Raw genomic sequence first — 18,931 nt, forward strand, 5'->3', positions numbered from 1 at the left:
ACGAATGCTACTTCTGGGTCTAAAGTAGTCTGCGTTTAATATGGCTTTTGTGTTGTTAACATGTTTAATGTTATGTATTTTCTTCTATTTGATCTCAAAAAGCTCCTAAAACAGTCAGTGATCACTGTTGACCTCCTCGGCTTTTATTACCACTAATCATTTATTTAAGCTCAGTTTTTAAAACCTTAGGATGTAACTACAGCCCAGCCCATGCAGCAGTATATGAATGACTAACCTCGTATTGTGGATGGATTATCTCAGTTGTTCTCCTGCCTGAAGTTTGGTCCTTTTACAGCATCCTGCCATGCGATTACATTTGTTCCTGACCACCGAGAACACTCACGGTAACTTTTATCGAGTGGAAAAAAAGTTAGCTTGTTTATATTATGCTAACATAGCTGTGTCGCTAGCGTCATTATATACCAGCTAGCCAAACTTCAGTAACCCTACAAACGTCACTGCTGTTTAGTTTTCTGTCTTCATTTATGCTGGAAGTGATAGCAGAGCTGTACGTTTTAATTTGTTTCCAAAACCCCGCAGTCAAGACATGCTATATTGTATTTAGATAGAAGCTAGCGAGCTAACTTCCTGCTAACTTTAACTCTGTTAAATGTCATAAATTCCGTTTTCATGGATGCCTGGATGTTAAACTCAATTGTTACACCTGGTAGAGCAGAACGCTGATCATTTTATTAAAGATGAAAGACTTTAGACAGTTTTTCAACTCTCAGTAATGCCATAGTGATCGTTTGATATATGGACCTGCAGCGGAGTTTAGACCCAGACACGGCTAGTAACGTCAGACTGAACAACTGGATTATAACGTAGTCATATGAAAACAAAAACAAAATATTTTTACATACTGCAAATAACAAACATTGGCATATGAGAAATACTTTTTATTATAAGTCACATCACAAAGCTAAAAAAATCGCATACCCTGTCCATTTTTATCAACAAAGCAAGTCACATTTTACAAGTTCAGTTTTTTTAAAGCAAGCAAAGTTTTTTTAACTATATCTTTTGAATTTGATAAGTTTTACAGTACATAATGGGATGACAATTATTTTACTGTACAATGTTTAGAGTAATGTAAATTGAAACGTGAGCAGAAGGATTCCTCAAAAATATAGTATTGTGACCCTGTTTTCAATGTTTTGGCCACCAGTGAGGAAACTGCATGAGTGATATTAGACACAGCAAGCTGTTTTTGTTTGAGGAATCAAATGTAGTAGAATGGACATTTCTACGTACCATGTTCACTCCTAAAACTATAGATCTCATATAAGTTAAATGTACAACTACATATGTGAACTTTGTTACTCTGCTAGGGTTGTGCCTGCATCAGTCCCAGGACTCGGACCATCTGCAGCATTTTCATTTATCATCTGTTTGTATTTGCTCTTGAAGAATCCAGCCTAGGAGTGCAAAAAAGCCCAAATGTAACAATCATGCATTAAAAATGAATGAAAATATTCAAGGTATATGAGTAAATATAATAACCAGGATATGTTCTCTAAAACCTTTATAACCGATTAACTGAAAAAGTGTAAGAGGAGTCTTTCACCTTATACAGGCCAGCTGTGAGTAAGGCCAGAAAAGCCAACCCTCCCAGACATCCTCCAACGATCTCTTTGGTGAAATCTGGCTCAGGGTAAACTTCTACCTCTGCCTCAATCTGAGGGATGAAGTGACAGGATGTTGATAACAAAGAAGCTCTTAATAACTCAAACAAGAGAAAATAATGTGTACACACCCTGCGAACAGGAGGACTGTTGTCAGACCCTGTTGAAAAGTAGATGTACTGGGTTTTGTCATACTCCAGACTGGCTGTGCTGGTCAAGAGGTATTTAGCAGACTGAAGTCCAATCTAAGAAAAAATGTAAAGCTTAAAGATTTAACCTAGTTACTAGTACATGCTTAGAAACTGTTGTTAAAAAATGTATTAATCAACCATTTAAAACAATAATCCCTCCAGTTACCTGCTGTATCCATCGTGAACTAATGTTGGCAGAGATTTTGTACGTCGTACTCTGCAGTCTTTCCAGGAACGTGTTGCACTTGAACACTCTGCATGTGGCTACAGAGCAGTCCTGTGATTTAAAGAGAAGATGCAACACATGCTGTGAGCCAGTGTAATGTGTTTTTGTTTGTTTGTTCAAATCTGCAATCAGGTTACATTTAATAATAATAATAATAATGGATTGGATTTATATAGCGCTTTTCAAGGCACCCAAAGCGCTTTACAATGCCACTATTCATTCACTCTCACACACTGGTGAAGGCAAGCTGCAGTTGTAACCACAGCTGCCCTGGGGCAGACTGACAGAAGCGAGGCTGCCATATCGCGCCATCGGCCCCTCTGGCCAACACCAGTAGGCAAGTAGGGTAAAGTGTCTTGCCCAAGGACACAACGACCAGGAACCGGCGACCTTCCGGTTACAGATGCGATTCCCAACCCCCTGAGCCACGGTCGCCCCATTTGAATGGGTAAAATGCAGATGCATACTTACCACCACTTTATTCTTTTTTATCTTTGGAACAAAATCTCTGCCCCTTGGTTCTTCATCATTTCCTTTCTGACAATCTGGAATCTGAAATACATTCAATTTAAGTTTTATTGGTCTTAAATTTACCACATGTCTCCATCCATTCAAAAGTTTTAAGCTATTTATATTACATATATATTACCTGTAGGCTACTCAAATCCACCCAAATGTCTTTTTCACCAAGCCTCACTGGAACCCTGATCACCACAGTGAAATTAAGTGCTCTGATATCATTTGTAACCTAAAGAATAAAGACAAGGACAGCCAAGAATTAGAGTTAGGTCTAAATCATACAATGAAAAATATACAAGTTATATTTTACCTTAACTGATTGTTGGACTGGTTTCTTCAAATCGTTCTTCCCAAATGTGAAATTGTTATAGCTGAGTGAGCTAAACAGACATATTTTAAAGTTTAAATAAACATTATTTAATAGAACATTTGTTACTGTGTGATTTCTTTTGTTACAAACATAACAACACACACCTTTCAAATGTCATAAAAATGCTGTATTTTACATCAATCGATTTCTTTTGGTAGTGTTCACTTGTAGGTGCATGCTCCTGATTTCCACTGAAAGAGAAAAGAAAAGAAAACATTGTTCTGTATCTGTGGTGCTGTAGCATAAATTAAGAGTATCTGTACCAAAGAAACATTACCTGGTGGCATTTGCAGTGACAAAGATCTCCCTCTCAAATTGACTGTTGGTGTCAATCCCATAGGAGACAATGAAGGAAGCCTTAATTGAATGAGAGAGATGAACGTGACTTGTTTGTGTTTAAATTGTGCAAAAGTCAGAAAAAACAAAGAGATAAAAGATTTTCTGTACACATGCAGTTTAAAAAACAAACCGTAGTTTTGCTCTTGAAAATTGGCTTGTCAATAGTACAGTCTGTCCTTCCTCGTGATAAACCAGCTTCACTGTCCAAAGAGTTGCACTCAATTCTTCCCTTTGTTAGAAACAAAATCACTGCTGGATGAATTGGAAGAGCGGCACATCAACTAATACAGACTTGATTCTGATGCTTTACCTGCTGAATAGTGAACTTCCTGTAGGAGAGTCCAGCTGGGTACGTGAAAATAACACGACTGTTGTAGGAGTTTTCTCCTCTGTTCTCCACTGTGACTGTGACATTCAAAAGCTCATCAATGCCCACTTTAACCTCTGATCTGGGAGGGTATGAAGCCGGATGAGAATAAATGAAAACAAGACAAGACAAATGTCAGAGTATACCAAATATAATTTACTTTGAGCTTTGATTAACCATGTAATGTTTCAGCTCAAACGGTAAGGTAAAAATGGCTGTGCTAAGATACTGATGCTAAATGTAAAAAGAAATCATCCCTTTTTACTGAGTTAACATTCTAATATTTGCTTGTTAGCACAAAAAAACAACTGAGTGTCATCAGTTTCAAAAATAATAATGATGGTTGAATAAGGACAAGTTAAGTGACATTACATACAACTTGCAAATAATAACACATTTGAAGAAAACAAGACACACAAGCAAAGCTTAAGTTTTGTAACTGTGCCTCACCTGGTGAAGTTGAAATCCACTTTAAGGTTATCAACACATGTATTGTCAGTGCCACAGTTGATCTCAAACCCTAACTGTGGAAGAGAGCATGATGAAAAAGTACACATTATACATTATTTAAAGACTAAATAAGTGGTTTTATGGTGATGCAAACACAATTCTATTTATAGTTTTAACTGTTATTTATCTAACACTTTTCATTATATATACATTTTATGTGCCACCACACAGGCAGGTGTGTACAGGCAACAAAATCAACAAAATAAAACTTTACAAAGACAGAAAACAAAAGTGAATACATTCACATAAAAACACAGTTATTAACTGTAACCAGTGTTGGGTAAGTTACTTTAAAATAGTAACTTAGTTACATTACTAGTTGCTTCTCTCAAAAGTAACTCAGCTACTTCAAGTTACTCGTTACTTTGGCGCCGAGTATGGCAGCCTCGTCGCGAGCTCCCCCAAGCAACGGCTTTCTTCTGTGTTTAATTTTACTTTTCCTTTATTTTTTCACGAGCAGCACTTGTCTCCTTGTGTACGACCGACAAACCTTACTGGACATAAAAGACGGTCTTTCTTATAACTTTCCGGAGTTCAAGTTTTGCAACACGGACGCTCCGTTTGCAGACCCCCCATTCATCTCACCTGAGACGCCTTTGTTCTCTGGCCCTGGAGGCCGCAAACGCCGACGCAGAGGGAGAAGATCTGGCGTTCTGGTTCGACTGAGACGGCGCACTTACAGACCACTGTTACCCAGTTTATTACTGGCTAATATGCAGTCTCTGGAGAACAAGCTGTGCGAGCTTCGGGCACGGATCTCATTCCAGCGAGAGATGCGGGACTGCTGCGTGATCTGCCTCACAGAAACCTGGCTATCGGACAAAGTACCGGACTCCGCAATACAACTGCCGGGGTTCTCTGTGCACCGCGCGGACAGGTCACAGGATCTTACTGGGAAAAGCAGAGGCGGTGGTGTGTGTTTCATGATCAACAACAGCTGGTGTGATTATGCGAACGTGCACCCGGTCAAATCCTTCTGCTCACCGGACCTGGAGTACCTGATGATTAAGTGCTGGCCATTCTGGCTACCGAGGGAATTTACAGCAGTGATTATTACGGCTGTTTACATTCCCCCACAAGCCGACACTGACCGTGCACTCAGGGAACTGTACAGCGCGATCAGCAGCGAGGAAACCGCACACCCAGAGGCAGCGTTTGTCACAGCCGGAGACTTTAATAAGGGAAACCTGAAGAAAGTCTCACCAAAACTCCATCAACACATCCTTTTCAACACACGTGGAAACCGGCTACTCGACCACTGTTACACCTCTTTACGGGATGCGTACAAAGCCCTCCCCCGCGCCCCATTCGGCCAATCAGATCACTGCTCCATCCTGCTCCTGCCCGCCTACAGGCAGAAGCTGAAACAGGAAGCTCCAACCCGGAGGGCGGTGCACTGTTGGACGGACCAATCGGAGTCTGCGCTGCGGGACTGTTTTGATCACGCGGACTGGGAAATGTTTCACGTGGCCGCCAGAGACATTGATGAATACACAGACTCAGTCTGTGGATTTATCAGGAAATGCGTGGAAGATGTCGTCCCATCCAGAACAGTCAAATCCTTCCCAAATCAAAAACCCTGGATTAACGGAGATGTTCGCGCGGCACGGAACACCGCCTTTGCCTCCGCGAACACATCGGACTACAAACACGCACATTACCAACTCCGGAAGACGATCAAAGCAGCCAAACGTGAGTACAGGGACAGGGTGGAGCAACAGTTTGACAACCCTCGGAGTATGTGGCAGGGACTAAACACGATCACAGACTTTAGAGGGAAAACCAGCACACCGCAGACCACGGCCTCTCTGTGTGAGGATCTAAACGTATTCTACGCTAGATTCGACACAGCGAACACCATGAGACCGGACAGTGTGCGCACCGCGGATGACGTCAGTGCGCACACTGTGTCTGAGGAGGATGTGCGGAAGTGCTTCAGGAAGGTGAACACACGCAAAGCTACTGGTCCGGACGGGATTCCCGGCCGCGTCCTCAGGTCATGCGCGGCTCAGCTGGCTGGAGTGTTCACGCACATCTTCAACCTTTCCCTCTCTCTGTCTGTAGTCCCAGCCTGCTTCAAAATGGCCACCATCGTCCCTGTACCCAAATCCTCCACCATCTCCTCATTGAACGACTGGCGACCTGTAGCCCTGACCCCCATCGTAAGCAAATGCTTCGAGAAGCTGGTCAGGGACTTCATCTGCTCTGCACTACCCGACTCACTGGACCCTCTACAGTTTGCATACCGCCACAACAGGTCCACTGATGATGCCATAGCCCTGACACTACACACTGCCCTGTCACACCTGGAGAAGAGAGACACGTATGTGAGGATGCTGTTTGTAGATTACAGCTCAGCATTCAATACCATCGTTCACTCGAAGCTGGACAGGAAACTGCAGGATCTAGGACTGAGCAGCTCCCTCTGCAGCTGGATCCTTAGCTTCCTGTCTGACAGACGCCAGGTGGTCAGACTGGGCAGCATCACCTCATCCCCCATCACACTGAACACTGGTGCTCCACAGGGGTGTGTACTGAGCCCTCTCCTGTACTCACTCTACACCTACGACTGCACAGCCACTAACAGCTCCAACATCATTGTGAAGTTTGCGGACGACACTACAGTGGTGGGTCTTATCACCAACGGTGATGAGACGGCTTACAGGGAGGAGGTCAGCGCCCTGACCCACTGGTGTCAAGACAACCATCTCACCCTCAACGTCGCAAAGACAAAGGAGTTGATAGTGGACTTCCGGAGGTGCAGAGAAGTACACACCCCCATCACCATCAACGGCGCTGCTGTGGAGAGAGTGAGCAGCTTCCGGTTCCTTGGTGTACATCTGGCTGAGGATCTTACGTGGTCAGTACACACAAACAAAACAGTGAAGAAGGCGCAGCAGCGCCTCTTCTTTCTCAGGAGACTGAAAAGATTCGGCATGAGCCCCCGCATCCTCAGGACCTTCTATCACTGTGCCATTGAGAGCATCCTCACTGGATGCATCACCACCTGGTATGGCAACAGCACCGCCTACAACTGCAAAGCTCTCCAGCGAGTAGTGCGGTGCTCTGAACGGATAATTGGAGGTGAGCTTCCCTCCCTCCAAGACATCTACAGGAAGCGCTGCCTGAGGAAAGCGGGGAGGATCATCAAGGACTCCAGTCACCCCAGCCATAAACTGTTCAGACTGCTTCCATCAGGAAGGAGGTTCTGCAGCATCCGGTCCCGTACCAGCAGACTGAGAGACAGCTTTTTCCATCAGGCCATCAGACTGCTGAACACGTCATAGACACCTCAGCTTCACTACTGGAACTTCAACATTATGCACTCCACACTGTATATAAATGCCACTTGTTTTGCACATATTCAACTCTGTATATTTTATATATTTTATTATTATTATTATTATTATTTTATTTTATTTTTTTTACTATTTAATTTGTAAAAATGTGTATACACACACACACACACACACACACACACACACACACGTAGGAAAATATTTAGTATACACATCCAGAAATGCATACACTATTATATATTGTACATATATTTATTAGTTTCAGGTTGGCCATTCTTGTATTTTGCTCGTTTGTGTTGTTGTGTTTGCACATCTCTGTTGCTTGTGGGGCTCGCACACAAGAATTTCACTCGCATGTGCTGTGCCAGTGTGCCTGCACATGTGATGTGACAATAAAAGTGATTTGATTTGGTTTGATACTAGGGAAAGTAACTTTGGTTTTACTCAGAATTCTCTTGTTAATGTGTTTCTTCCATAACTTTGCCAGTCTTCTAGCTTGCTTACTTGCCACAAGTGCACTGTGCCACCTACCAATAGAAAGGAAAAGATAATGTGCATATTTCCACGAGAGAAATCCCACGCCTGGACCGTCATTGACTGCTGCCATGATTCTAGCCTACGTCACAGAGTCATGTGCGCCTTTTACATCCAACACAAAAACTGCAGTCGTGGTGCTTTCGATTGTACTCAGAACTCGGAAATTCTGCCTTCTGAATAGGAAGATGTAGGCAACACCAGACTGCAGATGAGCTGCATACAGGGCTGGACTGGGACAGAAAATTGGCCCGGGCATTTTGACTAGAGACTAGCCCACCATTATAGGAAAAATCATAAAGCCTTTGAATGAAAATAAACACTGTTGTGACAGTGATGTACACTGTTTTGATGGTATATATGCATCAATCTATCAATCGTTTGTTGAAAGATTCAGATACTTATTTTTTAAAAGCTAGACATTTTAAATGAGAATAAGAAAGAAAAGTATTTCTTTGTGCCCCCCTTTCCCTGTTAATGCCCTACATGCCCCCCTGGCAACACTTTGCTAGATCCGCACCTGCACAGTTACCAGCTGTCAGCTACCTAAAAAAGGATCCTGGGGTTATTTGTCTCTCAGAAACAGTTCATAACTTCCCTTCAACTCATTCATGTCACCTAAAAGGTAAACCTGTTTCTCCATCACCTGTTCAGCTCTGATGATTCAGTAAGGACATCTCCTGGTTTCATCTTCATGTTTCCCTCTCACCAGATAACCAAACCATATCATGACCAGCAGCTTTTTTTGCAGCTGTGGCTCCAGCAAACATCAGCTGATACTAGAAATTAATATTAAATAAATTCTAACAACAGCTGATCAAGCTTAAATGTGCTGCTGTTGTTTAGCGCGACATCGGCTGGTTTCCTCTTTCGGCGCAAAGTGAGCGATAAACAAACAAGAGAGCCGATCAGCTGATCATTGATCAGTTTTCATGATTGAAGTAGAAACGGGAGAGGGAGGGGGGAGAATGAAAGAAGAAGAGGCAGCTGTGCAGCAAAGACACAGAATAACTCCAGCTTTGTGCCTTTTTCATTGTAGCTGAATTACGGGACAAACTGTTCCTTTTCACCTCAATAAGAAACGCGTAATATTTTCTCTGAATACCAGACGGGACGGTTGGCAACTCTAATAACTTATGAACAAAATAAAGTTCAACATCATTAACCTCATAGCACCACCCAGCTGTATAGAAACTCCGTCATGCTAGCTAGCACGCAGTACGGAAAAAGTCAGAATAACGAAAATAAACTCCACCTAAACTTGGTTTATATCTGACCCAGATAGACTGCAGGTCATAACTTCTTACCTGAAGTTCAGTTCACACTTGGACCGGCGGCCGCCTCGGGTCTCTTTTCCTTCTGCCTCCCTTTTCCTTCATCCACCTGCTGGCCTCCACCACTTGCTAATGTTACTGAATCTGTGGAAGCTCCGCGATACCCACCACACAAAGTAACGAGTAACGACCCTATCTAAATCCCAGTAACGACTAACGCGTTCCTGATTTTGGCATAATAACTAGTTACCGTGCTCGTTACCACAATAATAACGTAGTTACTGTAACGCGTTACTTGTTAGTCCCAACACTGGCTCTAACTGTAAAGAATTAAAGGCTGTTTGAGTCTGTTTTGAATGTAAACACAGAGCCACAGTAACAGAAATCCCCCCTTAGCACACTTCTAATTTAATTGTGGGAACAGTTCAAAAAGCTTTCACCGGATCTGATGTGAGGTCGTTTGAGAGACTGGGGTAGCAGTTTTACATGATTTAAAGGTTTTACTAAAAAAAAAGTGTTTTATGAAGCAAAACAAGGATTTTAAATGGACATAGGAGTCAATGAAGTGAATAGAGGAGGGAATCAAGAAGGGTTCCTAGTATTTCAGCTCCTTGGAATTAGTCTGCTTGCCTCGGGATTTCACTCATCTGTTCAAATTATACTTGCACAACAATCAGCTGATTTCAGTTACAGTATGTGCTGCAGATCTACAGCATGGATATGGACAGTACTTTTATTTATTAAGAATGGGAGCTTGATGGTAAAGTGTAAACTGCATTAGGGACAGAATCATGCTGCTAACACAACTTCAGCTCTTCGCAATCACCTGCACAGACACCATGCTGATGCTAAGCTAGCCAAGTACGGTACCCAGAGTGATGTTTGCTGGGTGAATGTCGACCTCAGGTTAGCAGCCAGACCCTAATCTTCAACAGGTAACAAACTGATGAGCAGTCAGGCTGCAGCCTCTGTTTCTCCTTCAGATTCTTTTTGCCATTCTTACCTTTTCACTGTTTCTCCAAGGTGCTATACTACATATATTTGCATTTCTCACTGGAACAATATGATAGATATGATGACAAATGGTACCACAGAGATGGTTATTTCATCACATGATAAAAGTACTGGTAATGTACACTTTGAAAATTCAGAAATAAAGTTATAATAAATAATATTGTATGGCACTGACATAATACCTTTTGATATTTTGGTTGGTTTTTGTTTTGAGAGACAAACAATTTTTTTAAAAAATATATAGAAAAATGATCAGAAATAGTAATAATTAGAACATTTGTAACTGTGATATCAAGTCATCTGACAACTCCACAAACATTCTCTGCAGGTAGACAGGTTGCCTTCATGTTACTCCAATTTAAAAATAAAACAAGCATCTGTTTTAGTCACTAATTAATGCACGATGCCCAAGAGGAACAATGGCTGGTTGCTAATGAACAGCAGCCAGTTTGTGTGTTTTTCCAAGTAGTGGTACTTTATACCAGGAACAATGATTTTTGTTTATATTCTTCATTCAATTCAGCCAAGAAACTGATCTTAGACAGAAGCACTTTTAATAAGGTGAATGTTTGTGTATTTTGAATTTGTTCTTTTTTTCAAAATGTAAAATTTGTTTGCTACTGTTCAAGCAGGTGAGAACTGCACAAGTTCTCATCAGTGGCAAAAGTAGAGTAGAGAAAGTAAAGGTAAAAGTAGAAAGGTTCTTGGTACAGCTTTTATGCAGGAAATACCACTGCACAAGGCCGTGAAGAACAATAATAGTCACCCCCTACTGCTGGGTGAATCACGAAGTTTAATAAGTAAAATACTATTTTGTCTGTAACACATCACAAACTCGTTACTCAACGCGTTTGAACACAGTCCTCTTTGGTGACATCTGGTGCAGGGGCGGAGCGTGGGGGTGGCTTACTGGGCTTAAGCCCGGGTTGTTTTGTCAGAAGCCCGGGGTCTTTTGGAGTGTAATTTTTTCATAGTTAGATGCCTTGCTGACAACTGTATAAAACAAAAAGTACACACAATATTCGAAGCACATAGTGCACACTGTGGGAATTTACGACTGTGCGTGAATCCCCCCTGATATTGGTATGATCCGAGCTCAGGCACTAAGCGACTGAGCGAGGGGGCGGGGCAGCTGCTGCCTGTGAGTGCACTGTTGGAGAAAGGAGCCAGCCATACTAAGGAGAGCTTAAGTTTGACCAGGTACTTTAATAAAACGATCAGCATTGCTGCTTTACCAGGTGTAACTATGAAGTTTAACTTCCAGGCATCCATGAAAACAAAATTTATTACATTTAACGGAGTTAGAAGTTAGCAGGAAGCTAGCAGAAGTTAGCTCGCTAGTTTCGCTAGTTACCCAAGCATGATATTGCATGTTCTGACTGAGAGATTTCTGAAAAAATTCAAACGTACAGCTCTGCTATCACTTCCAACATAAATGAAGACAGGAAACTAAACAGCAGTGATGTTTGTAGGGTTACTGAAGTTGGGCTAGCTGGTATATAATGATGTGCTACGTGATCGCTAGCGACACAGCTATGTTAGCATAACATAAACAGTGAAGCTGGAGGACGAACACTAACACTTTTCCACTTATAAAAGTTAACGTTCCTGATAGTTAGAGACAAATGCAATCGCATGGCAGGATGCTGTAAATGGACCAAACTGCAGTCAGTAGAACAACTGAGATAATCCATTCACAATACAAGGTTAGTCATTAAAATACTGCAACAACATGGGAATAGAGCAGCTGCCAGAGAATTCAACATTAATGAATCAATGGTACAGAAGTGGAGAAAGCAAGAAGAATGAGTTTAATAAAGTTTGATTTATCTGACTGCTTTGTTTCGCTTAATGTGCCTTATAATCCCGTGCACCTTATGGGCCGAAAAATACGTACTGCACACTGCAGTTTAATGTTGCAAAGCACCTCTTTTTAATTTCAGTGGATATTATACATGGTTATGCTCAGGATATGTCAGCCCATTTCTACTGGAAATGCCTTTTGGTTAAACTTTCAGCAAGGAATTTGCATTTGCACTGTTACATTTTTATAAAGCTTTAATGTACATAAAAACCAGCTTCTTGTTTAAGTGAAAATAAATGGAAGGTTGTCTTTTTGCGCTAGTAATGTTGTGGAGTTGTATTTCGTCTTGCATCAATTATATCGTCAGTTATATCGTTATCGCAAATTTTCAAATATATATCGTGATAAATATTTTTGGCCATATCGCCCTGCTCTACCAGGTACCAAAGCAAATCATTCGTACTGTACAAATAATGTAAATATGATGGTGCATCACGAAAGATTGATATCAAACTGATCACTTGACCAATATTACGTTACTTGCTGTTCAAGTGAATCAACAAGTGGCGAAATGAAAAGCCGAACACATGCTATTTTTTTTAGAGAGTCTTAGCTTACGTGTGTTTATTTCATATTTTCAGTTCTTACCCTCCCCGACTAAATCGGTTTCAGTTATGTACTGAAATATAAGAATGGACATTAGAGGGTTCTTTCAAAGAAAAAACTCAGGTAAATGTTATTTTATATATTATGCTTTGTATGTTGTTCAGTATATTTCTATGCAAAACAAGAGGGGTTTCAGTACAGAGCAGGATATTCACATTTGTAACCAGATATTTACACTTTAGGGAGAAAACATAAAACATTTTTACTGTACAACATCAATTTAGCGTAAACTTTTGTTTTAGATAAATATTGAAATATAGTTAGAATTAGTTAAATGTCAGAATAAAGAGAGACAGCGCTTTCTGTTTTTTTTATCACTTTCATCAAATGTAGGAGTACATGTACACTAAGTTTATTGTTAATTAATAAGAAACTCCAGACGATTCCATTCTGAGCTGAAGAAGCTTCTGATAGGTTAGTAGAGTCCATGTGAGTAAATTGGTGGCACACCTGCGGATGCATATAAGGCAAAACACAGAGCCTGTTTCTGTGACATGGGAAAATCAAGAGATGTCAACCAAAACACCAGGAAAAGAATTGTGGAGCTCCATAAGTGTGGCTCAATTTTGAATACAATTTGGTGCCAATTGCAATTAAGAAATACAGACAGTTTATCTCTTTACTCTTAAAGTTAACAAATATCTTTTTATATTTATCAATCTAAAAAAAATAAACATTTAGTCTGATTTGATGTTACAATTAAAAAAGTGTTTTTATCTGAAGAGTGTGTAAATATCTGGTTTCAACTGTATATTTGATGATTGTCAGCACAAAGAGAGAGAGGGGGACAGAGAGGGAGAGAGAGAGGAGCAGAGAGGGAGATGGAGAATGAGGACAGAACAGAGATGGAACAAGAGCAGGTGAGACACACATGTTAGTCAAATCGTCGTTTGCCAAAAGTATCACCGTATCATAGGTACTCATGTATCTTGTACCTAGTGTTTCTTTTTAGGTTTGTTATTTTTCAAATTCTATATTTATTAAGTTCTGCAGGCTTGTTTGCACAACAAGGCTAAATAATTATATAAACTTTTCTCAATCTAAATAGTGTACTTTGGTAGAATTAAAAAATAAGTGTAGTGCAGGTCTATGATGATTTTTAGTGCTACTATCATCTAGTTCTGATTCTGGTTCTGTCTTGGTTAAGTCCCAAGTAGTCCTGATTTTGAACTGTTGGAGTCCTGTTTTAATTCCGGAGTTTAGTCCTCGTGTCTTGATACAGCCCTGATTTTGTTCTGCCTTGCTGCTTAATTAAAAAACTAGCTTAAGGTGTCCTGCATATGTGATATATATTTTTCCCTATATGAAGTCATTCTTTTTTGAACAAAACTCAAAACAGAGCCAACTAATCTTTCAGTCATTTCTACCCCCCCCCCCCCCCCCCCAAAAAAAAAAAAAAATCCCACATGCATACTACCTTTGGGCTAAGCCCCAGGTGTTTCAAATGTCTGGCTCCGCCTCTGATCTGGTGGCCAGAAATATGAAGAGCAGCTTGAATCTACAAATTAAAATGAACTTCTTTATAATTGCTCACTCTACAGAGTTCAATTGGTTATTTAACCTCTGTTTAATATCATGTGACATTTCTGTCTGATACTGTTGTGCTTTATACATGGACAAAATAGTGTTATGTCTATTTAATCCATAAATAAATTTGATGAATAAACCTTTCTTGTTTAAACATGTGCTATGATGTGGTCTCACTTTGCTTGTGACTTCTTGACATTTGTAAACATAATAGAAAAAAAATATAACAACATACAGCACAGTCATATAATAGGTTGAGAGTCTGCTTGTGCTGTGAGCATAGCTGGACAGTTGTGCTGACTTTTTACAGTCGCTTAGAATAACTGGTACTGCGTACTAGCTAGCATGACAGAGGCTATGAAGTTACTGATAGTAAATTTTATTTTATGCTTAAGGTTCGTTTCTCAAACTCCTCAAAATCTTAACAAATTGTGCCAATCCTTACATGTTGCACCAGGCTGATTTATCATCAAAAGTGGAGAAGTCTGTGACAGAGGAGACAGAAGAGCAGCAGAGAGAGATGGAGCGAGAGAGAGAAATAAAAGAGCAGGAGAGAGAGATGGAGATGGAGAGATGACTTTATGTCATCCATGAGGGATGCATTTGACATATGTTTCACATATTATAGCCCAACAAGTTACTTATAGCAATTTAAATATGAGCAATCAGTTTTTGGCAGACAATCAGTTTTTGGCACAACACCGGCTATTGCAGTTAATAATACAACAGCTTCTTGGCATTTTTTGTGTTTCTTTTTATCGCTGTGTAACTGAGTTCAATTGAAAGCCTGCATGCGCTAGTACCTCTTGCCACAAGTTCCCAGAATCCTTTGCGGTTTTACCCCTGAATGACGTCACATTTTTGGTGGGCCGGTCTCTAGTCAAAATGCCCGGGCTGATTTTTTGTCCCAGTCCAGCCCTGGCTGTGAGGTCCCTCCCCTCACATGGTTTCGTAATTAACCAGTGGTAACGTACAGTAATGTATACTATATTATAACTTATATGTAGAGTCTATTTCTTATTTATGTTTTTGACCGGGATGTAGAATTGCTTATGAACTTGTAAAAAAATATATACATTTTTTTTTCTATTTGATGTTCATTTGTGAACAACAACAACAGTACAACAACAGGCAGGTCCCCAGAGGCTCAGCTTTAAGAGACCATCACTGCACTAACAGTAACTCGTTTACTACCAGTACTTCAGCAGAAGTCTCTCAAAGATGTATTAGTCAGTTCCATGAGTATAATAACATGGATTCAGTAAAGTTAAGGGCCAACCTAAAGGTTTCTCATAACTTCATAAAGACTAGCCTCAGTTGCTCAGTTAACAGTGTTTTTAAAAAGTTTACTTACAAGATAAATGGATGTTTGAGTTTGCAGGGCCAGACTTGGTCTGAGATTTGTGTTTGAGGGCGAACCATTAAATGTGAATTTGAGCTCATTGGAAAGTTCATTGAGAGCGTCTTCAGGGCAAGCCTGCAAGAAGAAGTTTAGATTCAATGTTGGAGGAGTCTTAAAAATAAAATGATTTAAACAAAATCTAGAGTTTAATGACTTAAAACTTAGATCTTACATCAATGAGCAATTTTATATCTGAACATTCTTTTCTTTCTAAGTCAACAGTAACTGATCCAGACTGCTCTTGTTGTTTACCACTGGTGTAAGCTCGGTTGTTTGGAGGCTTGCGAGTGGCATCCAGTGTTATAGTGTAATCAATCATTGCACGAGCTGAAATAGAGAAATAGAATTTGATTTTAATACTGCAAATGTAATTTCATTAGAAGTATACATAAATTAGAAATAAATGATGTGCAGTGGTTTAGAAAGTGAAATGCATGATGAACCTTTGTTGACTGTAGACACTCTGCTCATAGTAAAGCAGACTGTAGCTGTGTTCTCCAATGGTTTTGAGCAGTCTACATTCTGTGTAGGGATTTTCTTTGGGCTAAACGATACCTCAGCTCTCACCATTACTATGGGTCTTGATCTGGAAAGTAAGAAAAGACACATGAACAATATGGCAAACGGCTGCCCCTCCCTGAGCCTTCTTCAGCCAGATGTTACTTCCTTTTTGAAAGAGAACATTTGATTTCTAATTGTCTGGGTTAAGCTGCACGGAAAGGAAAATATGGACCCGAAAAACAATATCTAAACTCAAAAGGTAGCTTTAATGCTTCTTTTCAAAACAAAAGCAAACAGGGTAAACATGCAGTCTAAACATGCAGAGTGATGATGCAACATGGAACACATAGAGACAATATAAACACACCAGATAACAAGGGAAATGGGAAACAAAACAAAACTGACAATGATAAACTAATAATTCAGAGGCGGAAGTTTGAGTGTAGAGGGAAACACTGGGGATGACTAGAAACTCCAAAACTAAAAACTTAACAAAATTTGGCTCTAAATCACCGAAACCATAAAATTCTTACTGGAAATGGTGTAAATTAGAGTTAATGATTTATGTAATAATTTATCATCAATTATTAATGCTTTCTAGAAAATATTATAGAAGTGTGATATTCTAAAAATCTGGGCCGTTTTTATAATAATTAATGTTAAAATGTATCTAAATATGTGACGATTAATGCATACTGTAAATATGTATATCAACAAATACTGCAGAATTACAATAGACAACAGTAATGTATGATTACATTATCTTGACAAAGTTGGTAGACATACCACAGACAATAATAACACATGACTGGAGTATCTATCTGGACTGTGACTTACCTCAGTAAGACAACTGTGCCCTTTGAACCCACCGCTAAGTCAGGCAGTTCATCACCACTCTGATCAAAAGAAGACTGACTGATTGACAAACCAAAGAACTTCAGTCCTGACTGGACCTCAGAGCCAGTAATTCTCTGTACGCATGGAAACATTTTAATTAATTAAGCTGCAGGTCGTATAGTGATAAATAAGTTTAGTCATCTTTGTGACTTTTTTTATGTTGTGTACCTGTGAGTAAGTAGGACTGATTCTTTCGCCTCCTTCACTGTGGAATATGTAGATGCTGCCTTCACCATTATTCTCCAAAGGTGCTCCAACTGCCAAATCCCTGAATCCATCTGAGTTTAGATCAGGCAGCACAGCAAGAGAAGAGCCGAACCTTCCTTTGACAGCTGCATGTCCTCTTAGTACTAACGGATCATCAAAATTACACTCCACAAACTGAAAGGAGGGGAATAAATATTTTATGGTCAACAACAATATGACGAATAAATTGATTCATTTAATCGTAGTAGATAAAACTTTGATTTACCAAACGAGTTAATCTGCAAACATAAACTCTCCCCTCTCTATCAGGCTCCATGTACATTGGGGCTGATATGAAGATTAGATCAGTGATGTCATCATTATTTATGTCCATGGTACACACCTCTGCCCCGAAATATTCACCAGTCTGATACTGTATAAGGAACACATTATTATTCTTTTATTTGGGAAAGTAATTTATATACACTTTACAATCTCATTCATTCTGCTGTAAATACATACCTGTGATGCCAATGGCTCGATCTTTTGATTTTCAAAGTTTTCTCTGTTAACAGAGACCACTACTCCTCTGTGTTTATATCTTGGAGCACCAACAACTGTCAGAGAGCCACGTCGGGTTTTAGCATTTGCCATGGAGTAACCTAGAGGTTAGGTATTCAAAAGGAGTAGACAGATTAAGATTCCTTATTCCTCCTTTAAATTTGTATCTGTTTTGCAAACTCATCAGTGTATTTAGGTGAAAGAACTGGAGCAGAGCTGTATATATAAGAATAAGAATAACTTTATTTATCCTGAGGGAAATTCTTTTGTCATGTACATGCTCAAAGCAGCAGGAGAGACAGAGGAACAGATGAATAAGATATACAATATATACAATAAGAATAGTAGTGTATGATCATACTCATGTGTTACATCCTGGGAGGCTGTGGGAGTGTGTGGGCGTGGTGTTGTCTTCTCCCTCTCCTCCTCCTTCGTTCTGGCCCCTCCCCTTGTCTCTCTCTGCCCCTGCCTTCTCCTTTAGGTCACACCTGCTGCTCATTTGCTCTCGTTACAACCAATTACCCTCAGGGGTGATATAAGCTGGAGAAGAGCAGTGTGGAGGAGAAGGGAGAGGTTTCTGGTGGATTTCCTCTTTGCTGGTCAGAGTGTGCTACTGGCCTAGGTGTGGAACAGCCTGCTGCGTGTGACCAACCTTCTGGTGTGTGGCTCTTTGTGAGTAGTGCTTAACTGAGCAGTGATTGCCCAGGAGTGACGGCGGCCTTCATTAGTTTGTGTGGCCTGCCTGGATATTGTTTGCTAGCAGCGTTGCTGTCTCTTTCTGTTGAAGCCTTATTGTTGCTTCCTTTGTTGAAGTGGCCATTACCACTTTGGGTTGACCTCCCTGATTTCTCATTAAAGCAGTGGTGCTGTCTCCTTTTGTTGTTGCCATTTATATGATTATTGAGGTGTTTGCCTACAATAAAGATCTATTTTATATTAAATATCTCTGCCTGGCATTCTTTTCAGTCCACCTGGATCTAACTGTTACTGTCCCCCACCCTCATCGCCTAGCTTTTAAGTGGGGACGTAACAAAGTGGGGGCTCGTCCGGGATCGGAATGAAAGGAATTGGGTTGATTACAAGTGTTTGTGTGTTGTGTGAAGGTCATTTGGCTAGCTG

The 18,931-nt window shown here is 40.4% G+C and overlaps 1 protein-coding gene across 1 annotated transcript in view; it reads right to left on the reverse strand.

Moving 5' to 3' along the window:
• Positions 1-884: 884 nt before the first annotated feature.
• LOC146568406 (integrin alpha-M-like) overlaps positions 885-18,931 on the reverse strand; it is a 32,647-nt gene continuing 14,600 nt past the window's right edge. The window contains exons 12-30 of the mRNA XM_085284436.1: positions 17,774-17,913; positions 17,538-17,684; positions 17,234-17,446; positions 17,006-17,139; positions 16,111-16,253; positions 15,840-15,994; positions 15,620-15,742; positions 4,088-4,161; positions 3,581-3,719; positions 3,401-3,499; positions 3,209-3,288; positions 3,036-3,122; positions 2,872-2,941; positions 2,692-2,790; positions 2,514-2,594; positions 1,983-2,093; positions 1,757-1,870; positions 1,568-1,678; positions 885-1,418 (exon numbers count right to left, since the gene is read on the reverse strand). Of these exons, the coding sequence (XP_085140562.1) occupies positions 1,320-1,418; positions 1,568-1,678; positions 1,757-1,870; positions 1,983-2,093; positions 2,514-2,594; positions 2,692-2,790; positions 2,872-2,941; positions 3,036-3,122; positions 3,209-3,288; positions 3,401-3,499; positions 3,581-3,719; positions 4,088-4,161; positions 15,620-15,742; positions 15,840-15,994; positions 16,111-16,253; positions 17,006-17,139; positions 17,234-17,446; positions 17,538-17,684; positions 17,774-17,913 (2,219 nt within the window). The 3' untranslated portion in view covers positions 885-1,319. The remainder of the gene's footprint in view (positions 1,419-1,567; positions 1,679-1,756; positions 1,871-1,982; positions 2,094-2,513; positions 2,595-2,691; positions 2,791-2,871; positions 2,942-3,035; positions 3,123-3,208; positions 3,289-3,400; positions 3,500-3,580; positions 3,720-4,087; positions 4,162-15,619; positions 15,743-15,839; positions 15,995-16,110; positions 16,254-17,005; positions 17,140-17,233; positions 17,447-17,537; positions 17,685-17,773; positions 17,914-18,931) is intronic.

This window comes from Mchenga conophoros, linkage group LG8 (assembly GCF_057382185.1).
Source record: "Mchenga conophoros isolate Kocher_MC1m ecotype Shallow Benthic linkage group LG8, M_conophoros_male_GT1.1, whole genome shotgun sequence".
In the NCBI taxonomy this organism is placed as follows: Eukaryota; Metazoa; Chordata; class Actinopteri; order Cichliformes; family Cichlidae; genus Mchenga; species Mchenga conophoros.